The sequence below is a fragment of the Typha angustifolia genome, chromosome 10, assembly GCF_048772165.1.
Source record: "Typha angustifolia cultivar Huaian chromosome 10, ASM4877216v1, whole genome shotgun sequence".
Classification (NCBI taxonomy): domain Eukaryota; kingdom Viridiplantae; phylum Streptophyta; class Magnoliopsida; order Poales; family Typhaceae; genus Typha; species Typha angustifolia.
The window spans coordinates 9,556,325-9,571,002 of NC_133248.1; the positions used below are offsets into that span (position 1 = coordinate 9,556,325).

The window sequence follows — 14,678 nt, forward strand, 5'->3', positions numbered from 1 at the left end:
ATTTGGAGCCCCACTAATTTGGAGTTAGGTTTAGAGCTCTATTGGAGTTTAATCGGGCTTCAAATTTGGAATTTGGAGTCCGATTGGAGTTGTTCTAAATAGTTTAGTTTATATCAAGTCATTGCTCTAAATTTTAAGTTCAGCAATCTTCATACAATATTAATCACTTTAATCCTATCATGGATATATTATCATAATAAGCCTTCTACCTCGCTTTCCAACTAAAAAAATAGTGAATAGTGATAACGGAAAATTTGTCTTTTTTAAGTCTTATCTGAGTTTTTAGGTTGGATAATTAACTCAACTAATTAGTTTTGGCTTGTTTGCTTTGGCCTTATTTACTTTGAGTTTAGGGATTTTTTTTAACTAATTTACGGATCCTAAACTGGTTCAGTAATCAAATATCTTTAAATTTTTTTATATTTAATTAAATTTATTTTTAAAAGAGTTAAGACTAAAAAATAAAACTAACTAATTAAATTTAAAATTTAGTCTCAAACGAAACAAGGTCTAATGATATGTCCGGCCCTGGGACGTAGTTAAATGAAAATTACATTACTCTACTCGGGAGTTGGGAGTTGTTTGCTATAATATGCGTATAAATGGGCTCCGTTTCAAAGTCTGTGCATCTAAATGGGCCTTATATGGGCTAATGGGTTATATATGGGGAATGGGGGCCATTTGTCAAGTTATATCCTGTGTCGTCGAACTATAAGTGCAATATCCCTGTTTGCTGTTAATGTTTGATTATCGGATCTTCTCTTTCTACCATCCTTTTCTTGATTACAATGTAGAAGCCCTTGTGTCCCTCGTTTAGTTTTGGCGCCAAAGCTCGACTCCTTCCCGCCAAATCAAACCGCACACTGCGATTTCGCGATCAAGCGGGCAATCTCGATCTTCTGAGAGAGAGACAGAGAGAGATAATGGCGGATTCTACCTCCGCCTCCGGCCGCCGGAACCGGTCCAAGGGCATGGAGGCCGCCGCCCGCTCCGCGGCCCTCGAGCGCCTCAAGGCCATCCGCAGCTCCGGCGGGCGCCGCTCCGACTCCTCCGCATTCGAGGTCAAGATGGAGACACCTATCTACGATACGCTCCCCGAGGAGGATTACGCGGCCCTCGTCGCCCGCCGCCGCGACGAGGCCCGAGCCTTCATCGTCGACGACGATGGCCTCGGTTACGCCGACGAAGGCCAGGAGGAGGACTGGTCCCATCCCAACGTACCGTTCTCCTCCGACGAAGACGAGGACGACGGCGAGGCCCGGCCCAAGAAGAGGAAGGCCGCGGCCAAGAAGGACTCGACTGTCAAAAAGCCGCCGCCTTTACCGCTCTCGGCGGGAAAGCAGCGGCTCTCGGCAATGTTCACATCATCGGTGTTCAAGAAGAATGAGCGGGCAAAGTCTGCGTCTTTGTCGTCCGATAGCATCGTCGACGATGTGATCGCCGAGTTCGCACCTGATGAGAACGACCGGAAGGAGAGACGGACGGTTAGGAGTTCTATTATGCCGCTTCCGTTGCCAGTGATTCAGGTTAAGATCGAGCCTCAGCCTATTGATGTTGGAAATCCAAATGTGGAGGTCAATTGTGTTGAATCAGAGACTAGTTTCGAGGAAAATTGTGCTCCTGTGGAGGTGCAAGAAGAAGTCGTTACAGATTCTCAAATTAAATCAGTGAGCAATGGAATTTCAGATGTAGTGAAGTCTGATGCCAATGGAGATGTGAAGGTGCAGAAGGGGAAGAGTGAGAAAAGGAATTCCTTTAATGCAAAGATCAAAGTGGAAGCAGATGGGAGCGTGATGAGTGCGACAGCTGGTTGGAAGGCGGTATGTGGAGAAGAGAGGAATGGTGGAGGTGAAGGAGGGGTAGTCAATACCATTGGCGATGATGATGATAAGTCAGAGTTTATGCTTGATTCGGATGGGTCGCTGCCTTTCTACATACTTGATGCATACGAGGAGCCGTTTGGGGCTAACTCTGGTACTATCTATCTATTTGGGAAGGTAAATTATTTTCTCTATGTTTCTTTCACCTGAATCCATTATTAGCACGGCTTACTATAAAATTGTTCTTGCCTACTAAGAAGCATGGGTGGGGAGGAAAGAAACTCACTTTAACACCCGGTGAATCGTTCTCATTGGACTGAAGACTTACTTGCGAGTGGTGGGAGAAATATAACGTTTAATTATCCTTATGTCTATGTAAATGGCTATTCCATGCGAGATATATCTTGCTATTAGGGCTGTCTAGATATGCTGTGATCTGCCAAATTTCATTCAAATGATCTGTTTGTTTATTTATTGTTTCCAGTCTTTCCCTTTGAATCTTCCTGAGTGCTCTTGATAGTTTTTGCTGAACGGCGAAATATTATTAAGTGCCACACATTCTTGTGAAGTTTCATATCTTATTTAGAAGTATCTTACTCAAAAGTAATTGCATTTGCCTCTTAGTTCCTTGCGTGGCACACCCAAATCCAAATGAAAAGATCCTATTAACTTGTTGGGGGCATTATTGTCAGGTCAAAACAGGTAATGCGTATCAGAGTTGCTGTGTGGTTGTAAAGAATCTCCAAAGATGTGTTTATGCAATTCCAAACAGCTCTGTGTTTCCAAGCTGTGCTGTAGGGGAGACTATGAGGAAATCCAAAGACTTACATGATTCAGCACCGTTATTTCGGGCAACCCTACAAGTAAGAATGCTCGCTCAGACTGCTTCATAGAATTTCTATTAACTTGTAATTGTACCACATTTTTTTTATGTAATGTTCACTGATGGTTCCAACATTCATCTCATACTCTCTCTCCAGGAAATGGCATCAGGATTAAAGAGCGAAATAACGAAATTATTGTCAGATCTTAATGTATCATCTTTTGTCATGACGCCAGTTAAGGTTTGTAAGCTTCCATGCTAAACAATTAATTACAATTTATGGAACTTTGATCATGTACTCACTCTTGTTTACTTCCCATTGAAATTTTGTGATCATATTTTGTCCTAGTTCAGAGGAACTATGCGTTCGAGAGGTCTGATTTACCTAGCGGAGAGCAGTATGTTCTTAAGATTAACTACCCATACAAGGTACTTTTCTCCTTCCACACTTTCCTTTTCATTGCACATGATATGATTATCTATAAATGAAGATAAGGTTATGCACATCTTCCTTTCCCAGGAAACCTTTTCTTTATCACCATCATATAGTGCCTATTTATCACTATCAATAATGCAACATCACTTCCTCGTAGTCAATAATATTGATGCTTCCATTTCCATCCTTTCATAAGATAACATCTTTCTTGCTCCTTATATGGCAATACATGTTTCTAGTGATTTAAGAGAAAGTGAAAGAGGTACCCTTGTTCTTGAAACTAGTATGCTAATTCTTTGTTTTATCTTCAACCTGATAGATCTACAGACTTTTCTTCTCTCTCTCTCTCAAAAAAAAAAAAAAAAAACCCCTTCAACCTGATAAATCTACGGACTTTTCTCTCTTCAAAAGAAAATATTCAACCTGATAAGATGCTAATTCTTAGGTTAGTATTTAACTTGGTACACTAGAATTGCAACATTATTATGAAGTGCAGATGATGTGAGTAGTGAGTACACCTGCTCCAAAGACCTTTACTTTTTATAACTGTTTTCTATTGAGCGACACAGAGGATGCTAATATCATTCCGCCTAAAAGGTAAGTAGATTTTCCATCAAGCTTCATTGTTGGTCTCCCTTCAAGTACGGAATTTGGTATAGACTCTAGAACACAGCTCAGTTGAGTTCAGGAGGCCATATGAAAAGAACCGATGAATTTTCATTGATAAATATACTTGGTTTCTTCACCCACAAAATGACAACTTTTTTTATTTTTTCTTGGTTTGGCAATATGAGCATTTGTTTCTTTTCGCGACTTGTTTAAGTACCCATACTACCAGATATTTGCCAGGATCCAGCACTTCCAGCGGACATTAAAGGAGAGCATTTCCTTGCATTACTTGGCACACGAAACAGGTATGATAATTAAACACATCTATTTCTTTTGCATAAAATAAAGAAAAGTTCCAACAAGAGTAGCTTGCATTATTGTTCATTAACTCTTGGTGGTCATAATCTGTAAGACCCTTGTCAGGTCAAATCTACACGCAATAAATACATATGAACCTAATTATATTACTGTTGGGAATTGCAAGCTTATCATCTTAGTTTCTATCGCATATCATGTTATTTGAATCAGGAGGCAATTATGGGATATTGAAGCTTGCAGCAATGACAGAACATCTGAAAGCTTCTTATTGAGATAGCTGTATTTTCATACTTCAACTATCTTTAGTGAATCTAGCTGTGTTTTGGACTCTCAACTTCTAGAAAAGCTAGCTCTAAAACCATGTCAAATGACCTATCGATTAAAAGTTTAAGATGTTAGATAATAGACCGATAATGTCTATCATATATTTAACAATCTTTAGTGAATTTATCCTTTTGTAGCCAAACATTGCAGCCACAGCAACCTTTGTATCTAATAAACTAAAACTTGAATGTCATAAGCTATGTTTGCTTCATGCATTAATTAAGTTGAGAAACTAACCAAGCCTTTTCTTTTCCAGTGCTCTTGAATTGTTTCTAGTCAAAAGAAAAATCAAAGGACCATCTTGGCTATCAATTTCAAAATTTGCAAGCTGTTCATTGTCTCAGCGGGTGCGAACTTTCCCTTTATTTCATAATACTTCTGTCTTTATCTATTGTTCAACCTTCTAGCTTTTGTCTGCCTCCATTGTCTATTTGAGACCTGGTAATTATCCAGTTTGTCAATTCATGCATATTTCTTGATAGTAGTGAGGTCTTGGTTGGCCGTGGAACAGGTCAGCTGGTGCAAGTTTGAAGTAATTGTTGATTGTCCCAAGGATATCTCAGTTTGCACTTCAAAAACCTTGCTAGAAGTTCCTACTGTCATTGTTGCTGCAATTAATCTGAAAACAATCATCAACGAGAAGCACAATGTTAATGAGATCGTCTCAGCTTCTGTCATCTGCTGTCACAGGGCAAAAGTAAGATTCTTCTTTTCTTTACTGTAGTTTTAAAATTTTTTTTCTCTTGGTCACTCATATATTTCATAGGTGTTGAGCTATGTTTTATGCAGTTATTGTAAATGTAACTGTCATTACTCATTGTAGCACTACACAGTAGATGTTTAGACTTTTAGTTATATTTGACATGCATTCATCCAATTATATATGAAAACCCTTCAGGTCGATGGCCCTATGGTGGCTTCAGAATGGAAGAGGAAGGCTATACTCAGTTACTTTACTGTTGTTCGCAAACTTGAAGGGGGCATATTTCCAATGGGTCTCATGAAAGAAGTTTCTGACAGAAATACCAAAGCTGGGGCAAACGTGTTGGCATTAGAGAGCAGGTGCCTGCTGTTTGTTATCTTGCTTCCTTTCTTTCTTATAAATCTAAATGGTTGATATATATCTGCTGCTTTGCACTTATTCATGCTCTGAGTATCTGCATCTCTTGCAGCGAACGTGCTTTGCTAAATCGTTTAATGATTGAACTGAACAAATTGGATTGTGATGTTCTTGTTGGACACAACATCTCAGGGTTTGACCTTGATATTCTCCTCCACCGAGCTCAGGTTTGACTCTTCCATTGAGCTTCATATATCTTGTCTTATTTGTCAAACAAATAATCAGTCCACCATACACAAGAGCCACTGGACTTTTATAAGCTGAGGTTGCAATTAAAGTAGCACTTTGATCTGATCGAATTCAAAAGCTACCCAGTGTTAAGTGGCACTTTGACTTTATTAGACCTATCTCCTGAATAAGGATCTGATGCATGTATTCTCTTAATGCAGGTCTGCAAAGTTCCTAGCAGTATGTGGTCCAAGATTGGTCGTCTTAAGCGCTCTGTCATGCCTAAACTCACCAAAGGAACTGCCCTTTATGGTTCAGGAGCTAGCCCAGGAATGATGTCGTGCATTGCTGGTCGTCTCCTATGTGACACTTATTTGTGCTCACGAGACCTCTTGAGAGAGGTATATGAATATTATATTAGACGGCTTAATTTGCTTGCCCAGACTTCCTGCTTAAATCTATTTTGCCTCTGTAGGTAAGTTACTCTTTGACACAACTGGCAAAGACACAGCTGAACAAAGACAAAAAGGAGATTCCTCCACATGATATTCCTTCCATGTTTCAAGATTCTGGAACTCTTCTTGAATTGGTACAATCTACCAACAACTTTAGCAATTGTTTTATCTTTCCCTGTTCAATTGCATTCCCTATTATCTGCATATAACTTGAGGATGCGTACCAATTGACCCATACTTTGAACTGAATTTTATTTCATGAAAATAGGTTGAATATTGTGAGACTGATGCCTGGCTATCTCTGGAGCTGATGTTTCACTTGAGTGTTCTCCCTCTTACTCGGCAACTGACTAATATCAGTGGTAATCTCTGGGGAAAAACTCTTCAGGTATGCCATCACATTATTTAATTGAAATTATTTAGATGTTCAAGCAAGACATCATTTGGGACATCTTCAGGGTGCTAGGGCTCAACGAGTAGAATACTTGCTATTGCATGCTTTCCATGCGAAGAAGTTCATCGTACCAGACAAGATTCCGGCTCACAAGGAGTTGAACTCAATGAAGCGAAAAACTAATGCTAACCCACAGGGCGAGGATGCTGATGACTTAAATGTGAATGGTAATTTTCTTGATAATGAGATACAACATATCAATCAAGGAAAGGGAAGGAAAGGTCCTTCCTACTCTGGTGGCTTGGTATTGGAACCAAAAAAAGGTCTCTATGACAAGTATATTCTACTCCTAGACTTCAACAGCCTTTATCCTTCAATTATTCAGGTATTTGAACTTCTGAAATGTCTGAGATCTGTAATTTTTGTTTTATGTATTTCTAATTTTGATAGTGTGCTACAAATACAACTCATTATTAATACTACTATGCTTTATATTCAATGACTAGTTCTATTATATTATTCAATAGGAGTACAACATCTGCTTCACTACAGTTGAACGATCTCCTGAAGGTCTTGTACCTAGTTTACCATCCTCAAAAACTACTGGGGTTTTACCTGAGGTATATTTCTCACTGCGTATTGTTCAGATAATGAATTTCCATTTTCATATAATATTAGTCGAGCCATCATTGTGATTAGAATCCTTGCATCATCTCTTTATATGTCGGGAACATGATATGGGACGTAACTGGTTAGCTTTTGAAGCTCAATTTTGGATCTTTGGGGTTAACAATGTTCAAACTTATGCTTTATTGAGTTATGCTGTCATTTCAGCTTAGATGATAGTCTACTCTTCAGAAAATTCTTATTACTGTATAACTTAGTTTTAATCTGTCTCACTCCATGAGATAATATGTTGTCAGTCTAAGATAATACAAGTATCTGTTTATTTTAACACTCTTAAAGTCGTTTAGTTGGCATTATACAAAACATAGTCTTTCCTACTTTAATAGAATTCCTGTTACATATTTACTAGTTCTCTTAATCCTTTGTCCTTGCAGTTGCTGAGGAATTTGGTTGAGAGAAGAAGAATGGTCAAGTCATGGCTTAAGACTGCTACCGGTCTCAAAGTTCAGCAATTTGATATTCAACAACAGGCACTGAAGCTGACCGCCAACAGGTCATGATCTTGGTCACTACCATCGGACTGTTAAAATTGTTGCTTTGCATTAGATGTACCTTATAAACTCTAACATGTTATTTTAATGTACTTACTTCAGCATGTATGGTTGCTTGGGCTTTTCGAATTCAAGGTTTTATGCAAAACCACTTGCTGAGCTGATAACCCTACAAGTGAGTAAAACGTTCTATTTCACAATAAATTTTGCCCTATCGGAAGAGAGAATGTGCAGGCCTTAAAAACAGCTGACTGAAATCATATATATATATATATATATATATATATATATATATATATATTCTGAGTAATTCTTGGATGCATTCTGCAGGGAAGGGAGATCTTGCAAAGTACTGTTGATCTTGTTCAGAATAATTTAAACTTAGAGGTATTTATTTTGCCAATACTATGATTGTAAGCTTTCCATGATTTAAATTGATTTTTCCTAGCAATTCTCTTGACAAACCTGTGGCTAGAGGTTCGTCCTTTTGTGCGGAATGAGTTCCTTCCAAAGTTCCAATGAGTGCAATAATTGCATACATCTTAGAAATGCCGGTATATGTTGGGAACCCATGCACTAGGTGATGCTTTTTTCTCCTCCAAGAGTACATGAAGTGTTTGCAGGATGCATTTGGTCTTTTATATCTAATGTGAAACTTCTGACTTTTGAGGGAACAATATATCAGTGAGCCTGAGTAGAGTGTTAATAATTGTTAACACCTAGAAAGCTAGAATTATAACTTAAGCCTTGTTAACTTTATGGCGGTTGAAAGCTTAGTAGATTTTATGTAACTTTAGACTGGGTTATTAGCTTTAATTTTACTCTCTGAGTTTTTTCTGAGTTTACTATTATTTTTTGAAGGAGCCCTAAATACTCTAGTTTAAGGTTTGATTAGGCTATTTAAAAAGTCTGATTAGTTTAATAGTGAAATTTTAGGGGAGACATAATTTCTAGTTTGACTAGGTTAAGAAGATATGGAACATCAAAGTCAAAGTTAAAACCAGATCCTACTTGAATTCTAAAAGCCAGATCCTATTAGGACTAAGAATATCGAATATTACTTGTACTATGCAAAGCTGAAATCAAGTAGAAGTAAAAAAACCGATTATGAGTAGGAAGAGTAAATCTGGCAAAGACCATAATAATATTTTTTTAATGTGGCAAACTTTTTTTCTGTTGATAGAAAATAACCACTGATCTGCCCAAACTAGATTAATTTATTTTATCAAGATGTAGAATTAAGAATTACTTATAATTTCTCCTGGCACACCAATGCTTGACTGATTTGCACGCATCCTGCACGATAAATTGCTCTTGGAAGTGAAATGCCTCTGTTTGGTTTGCAACCAAGCTACAAATCGATTTCTCATACAAGTGCCGTTATAGGTGGGCAATGCAACAGTTCAGCTCCTCCAAGTGCTGCATTATTTCTGAAATTGAGATCCAAGCACTTGGTTCTCGTTACATTTTGGTAGAAAGTATACTTTGTTAGGGAGCCTAGAACTCACGTAAGTAATACTTAGATTTTTCTTGAGTGAAGTCTCTTTGCATCTAAGGTCTTCCAATTTAGTTTCTGAGTTTCTTGTTTAGTCCTGGTCAATTGATTCTGCAACTCACCGACTATTCTAAAAGCTTTAAACTGTTAGAGAATGGTGATTTTTATATTTTATATTTTAGGACTTTTTACTTCTGGGTTGAGACATTTTGATGAGTCAAAAAAGTGTACTTGATTTAAATTATATTTTAAATGACAAATGGGTCTGACATTATTCAAACTTAGGACATCTACTCGTATGCCATGTTACTATCTGCTCTAAAAACTTAACTTTTTTTTAAGAAAAAAAAAAAAAAAAAAAAAAAATATATATATATATATATATATATATATATATATATATATATATATATTATATTTATCTTCTAACAGGTTCAAACTGAGTACAACTCGATTCACAGTTTCACACCAAACTTATATGCCTTAATGGATTTAGGCTGCAATTCATGCCACGATTTGCACCACCTAGAACTTGGTCGAACCGAGTTTTGTGGACTACTGAATTTGGCTTCTTTCGATGAAATTTGGATTTTTTTTGTAAATGCCAATCTTTCACATACCAATATTTTACTAGTAGTGTGATTTGATCACACACATTTTCCAGATTGTAGGATGTTGTACAAGCGTTTTGTGTTCACAAATGGCCATTACATGAAATTACACCTAGAAAGAGTTTGTTTTCTTATGTAGGTTAGAGTTTACCTCTAGAAGGATATCAGAAACTCAAACATGTAACAAATAGATGATAGGTTTTATGAAAGAAGTTCTCTTTTGGGCAGGTGTGCCATCTCTCTTTCTTCCTATCTATTCTTTCTCTTTGAAATATTACTCTCTTCATCTTTGCCTTTTCATTGTAATTTTTACATGCAGAATAACACGGAAGTAGGAAGAAACATATTCTTGTAGGATGCTTTTGACATTGTCCTGGTCACTCCAGCCGTTTCTTGAAGATGACTTTTGTGAGTCATGTAGGGAATGACACTTGTAGTTTTAGCCTTCTATGAGTAACACATGTCTTACATAAGAATGGATTGGACTAAGCACTCTTCCCTTTGTGATTATAGCCATCCATTAACTCTTTATGAAAAGACAACCCTTTAAATTATTAAATCCCATCCATGCTCATTTACCAACACAAAATTATTTTTCATGTGAATGCATATATACATAGTTTTATCTCCGGTCCTTTAAATTGGATGTCCGGCCTATCAAAATAATCATTTTGCAGCTTATGTCCTCTTTGTTGTCATCCTTTACACAGCAACATATGTAGGGACCAACAATCAGTTTTGATATCTGCAGCATCTAAAATTTTGCCAAGAGGAGCAAAATGAGAATCCTAAACTTTGTTTCTGTTGATTGTTATTTTCTTTTTGTTGAACAGGTGATTTATGGGGATACAGATTCTATTATGATCTATAGTGGGCTGGATGATATTTCTAAGGCAAAAGCAATTGCTGGAAAGGTCATTCAGGAGGTAAGGCCTGTCTACTTATCATACCTCATAAATCCTTTAAGAGAATGATATGCTATGCTAGCTGTCGATTTAGAATTTAGAAAAATAAGAAGACATCTTATCTGAACACATGGTATATTAGATACCGGTGAAAATTTACTTCTGAATTCTGATGCAGGTCAACAAAAAATATCGATGTCTAGAGATTGATCTTGATGGTTTGTACAAGAGAATGCTTCTTCTCAAAAAGAAGAAATATGCTGCTGTGAAAGTGCTATTTAAAGATGGGATACCATATGAGGTTAAGTTGAATATATCCATTTTTGGGTCATTAAATTGCACAAATGTCTCTCTCTCCTAATATCTTATTTGATCCAGGCCATTGAGCGCAAGGGCCTTGATATGGTTCGGCGTGACTGGAGTTTGCTATCAAAAGAAATAGGGGATTTTTGCTTGAGCCAGATATTATCTGGAGGGTATGCAAGTACATTTGCACACTCATCAATGTCACAATCAATGATTTCAGTGTCTTTCCCAATTTGTGTATGACTTACCAATTACTGCAGGACCTGTGAGGATGTCATTGAGTCAATCCACAATTCTCTTATGAAGGTCAGGATGCACATACTAATTCTTAAGGTCTTCTAGGTGTCATGTAGTTTCTAATTGAGTCATTTTTGTTCTATGGTTAGTCTTATTTCTGGATGGTAGTGGAATTATTCCTGATTTCCTCAACGTTCAATACAGAAGCTTTGTTTTCATCTATAAATAAAACACGTGATCTTTGAACTGACTTCATACTTCTCTATTTGTCACAGGTTCAAGAGGAAATGAGGAATGGCGAAATAACGCTTGAAAAATATATCATCACAAAGACCTTAACAAAACCACCAGAGGATTATCCAGATGGTAAAAACCAGCCGCACGTTCAGGTCAGACCACTTCTTTATACTTGTCTAAGTGTGAACGACATGCATACCAATGAGATTTACCTATGCACTAGTGTTCATATTTACTTGTATCTTTAGGTGGCTTTGAGACTGAAGCAAAATGGTTACCCAGGTTGCTCTGCTGGGGAGACAGTTCCTTATATCATTTGCTGCCAGCAGGTATCAGTAGGCATCATTGCTTTGATATATATACTCATGTATTTGCTAAGTTGTGGAGAAAGAGGGTCTATTTCTTTATTATCTGACTGTGTGTGAAACAGTGAAAGTATTTGCTTCATATTTGAGGCATTGCTTGTAAAGTTTAGAGTCATCAGAGATGCCTGTCTCTGGCAGTTTCAATATATTAACTGACAATCAGAGATGTCACAGTGAGGTGTTTAGCTCAGCAAAGCCATTATGATATTTGATTTTACTTTTGTTACCATTTTGGCTAGGGTACAACTTCTACTGGAATAGCTCAAAGGGCTAGGCATCCTGATGAGCTGAAAAGAGACAGTGGCAACTGGATGATTGACATTGACTATTACTTGTCACAACAGGTTTCTCTTTTACATATTCCTTTTATTCTACATATACACACACACATGTACTTCGACAGCATGATCTAACTGACATCTCTTGTTTTAGATTCATCCTGTCGTATCACGTTTGTGTGCGTCCGTTCAGGGAACCAGCCCAGCTCGTTTGGCTGAGTGTCTAGGACTTGATTCCTCTAAGGTGCTCCGTCAAGCTAGTAATCCATCTTTCATTGTTGTAGTCCTCTTCTCAGGAATTTTTTTTTTTTTTTGTTCTTAGTTTCAATCGAGAGCAGCTGAATCTGATAATCAAGATCCTTCGACTATGCTTTTATCTGTAATCGATGAAGATCAAAGGTAAATATTTTGACAGATGAATAGATGATCTTAGGTATTCGAGAAAATTTGTGACAAAAACCAACACATGCAGGTATCACGGCTGTGAGCCACTAAGGTTATCATGTCCATGCTGTTCCAGTACTTTTGAGTGCCCCCCTGTATCCAGTCTACTTTCTATGTCAAGCAATGTAAGCCAACCAGATTCAGAAACAGGTAAGGAATGTAATCGCAACTTCTGGTGTAGAATGCGTTGCCTAAGATGTTCGGATGATGTTGATGGATGTAGAATATCTCCAGCCATGCTTGCTAACCAGGTGCAGAAATTTTCAAGTTATGAATTTATGATAGTGCGTCACACATGTTTAGGGAACTAACAAGAAGACTGCTGCACATGCAGATTAAAAGGCAGGCTGATAATTTCGTCTCTTTGTACTACAAAGGAGTTATGATGGTAAAAAGTGATTTATACTTGCCATGTTTTTCACTTTATTTGTTATTCTCAAATGCCACATTGGAAGTCTATATTTCTTGATCAGCCTTGAGGAATTCATAGTTACCTGTTGTTATTTGACCACTTTTGTCAGTGTGATGATGAAATGTGCAAATACACCACTCGCTGTCTGAACCTTCGGGTTGTTGGTGATTCAGAGAGAGGTACAGTCTGTCCAAACTACCCACGCTGTAATGGCCATCTCATCAGACAGGTTAGTTTCATGCAATATCATGTTTTATCATATCTTCATGCATAATTTGCTGCTTCTCTTTTATGAATTGACATATTCATTTGTGCTCTTTATTTTTTTACAGTTTACAGAGGCAGATCTGTACAGGCAGCTGTCATATTTCTGTTATGTGTTGGATGCAGCAAGGTGCCTAGAGAAGGTTATTTTTCATCTCAAGTAATCTAGTTTATTTCCTTCATTTCTTTTCACGCCATAACACCTAAAATAATCTTGTGACTGCAGCTGGATCAGAAAACCAGGTTGTCTTTTGAGAAGGAGTTTGCTGCAATCCGTCAAACCGTTAGTTTAGCTGCTTCAGTGATACAGAAAATCCGAGATCAATGTGCCTATGGGTGGGTACAGCTTAAGGACCTCACAATCTCAATCTGATGGTTGGAGCTTGTCATCTAGGTCCAAGACTTGTACGTCAAGGAGTAATGCAGGATCCTCGATAATTTGAATTTCACAACTTGATTCGAATGACAAGTTACAGACGAAGGAATTTTAACAGACCAATTCTTGGAGGTCCTGGATTTCTTCCTCAAAGGTTACACCTGATGACTAGTTACAAAATAAAAAATTATATCTGGGCTCTTCAACCCATCCAAAAGAACAAGATCCAGAAGAAGGAATTCGGCCTTGACAGCTAATAAATTCATCAAGGTCCAGGTTTCTTCCTTAAAAGATTAGGTCTTGATTTGCCCAGCGATGTTGAACCAGATCTTCCTGGCAATGTGGTCGTCAAATGTATTTAACTTTTAACAGTTCTGGGAATCAACCTTTTCCATATGTAGCACATGAGTTAGTTTCCCATATGTCTTCGATTACTATTGCCGTCAATCCTCCATCAAAAGACGTTAGATTTATGAGAGAAAATGTGCATAGGTGTCAGATAACACAAAGAATTTAAGACATTACTCCTTTTCTTCTGTGGTACTTATAGTTACTTAATCACTTGGGCATAATGTTGGATTTCAAATTAAATAATGCTCATATGTGATGAACCTGTTACACCATCTGCCAAATTAGTGATTCGTTTTACAACATTGATGACATTGGAAGATGCTTGACCACAATCTTTTGGGTTGATCACGTGTATACACATGCACTCAAGTCTTACTATAATCTTTTCTTAATCATGACAGTATTAAATCCGTAACTAAATCCCTCTAATGAATCAGCTTAGAGGTAAGTGTGGACCTCAAAGGATTGCATATGCTACTCAACAAACAAAATCCAGCTTGAGTAGTTGTCAGAAGAATGCCCCACTATCTTTCTCTTAATTATATAAGTCGGTTAGTGCTCCATCTACAAGTGTCAATAGATTTCTAGAGATTATAAAATGGTAGAAGCTTCTCTTCCAACCTGCCAATGATTAAAATAAAATATCATGTTAAGAGGAATTCAGCTTAGAATAGATGCTTTCTTGAAAATAGTTGGTCTAGCTTTTAACGTATACACGATTGGTTCTGATTCATAGACCAAATTATCAATCC

The 14,678-nt window shown here is 37.5% G+C and overlaps 1 protein-coding gene across 1 annotated transcript; it reads left to right on the forward strand.

The window, feature by feature from the left end:
- The first annotated feature begins 829 nt into the window (after positions 1-829).
- LOC140768010 (DNA polymerase alpha catalytic subunit) lies at positions 830-14,199 on the forward strand. The gene is made up of 31 exons (XM_073108079.1): positions 830-1,997; positions 2,513-2,683; positions 2,801-2,884; positions 2,998-3,072; positions 3,929-3,993; positions 4,587-4,677; positions 4,842-5,027; positions 5,229-5,392; positions 5,503-5,617; positions 5,840-6,019; positions 6,094-6,207; positions 6,342-6,461; positions 6,532-6,852; positions 6,995-7,087; positions 7,529-7,647; positions 7,748-7,820; positions 7,976-8,032; positions 10,585-10,677; positions 10,835-10,957; positions 11,035-11,132; positions 11,223-11,268; positions 11,475-11,588; positions 11,685-11,765; positions 12,041-12,145; positions 12,234-12,323; positions 12,402-12,478; positions 12,552-12,774; positions 12,858-12,911; positions 13,045-13,164; positions 13,268-13,342; positions 13,426-14,199. The coding sequence occupies exons 1-31, from the start codon at positions 924-926 to the stop codon at positions 13,570-13,572; spliced, it is 4,548 nt and encodes a 1,515-aa protein (XP_072964180.1). The 5' UTR covers positions 830-923; the 3' UTR covers positions 13,573-14,199.
- Positions 14,200-14,678: the final 479 nt, after the last annotated feature.

Bases quoted from the DNA above. Each gene is read 5' to 3' on its own strand.
- LOC140768010 (XM_073108079.1), top strand. From the start codon at position 924: ATGGCGGATTCTACCTCCGCCTCCGGCCGCCGGAACCGGTCCAAGGGC. The intron at 3,073-3,928 runs GTACTTTTCTCC...GATATTTGCCAG, and splicing joins AGATTAACTACCCATACAAG to GATCCAGCACTTCCAGCGGA. The intron at 12,912-13,044 runs GTAAAAAGTGAT...CACTTTTGTCAG, and splicing joins ACTACAAAGGAGTTATGATG to TGTGATGATGAAATGTGCAA.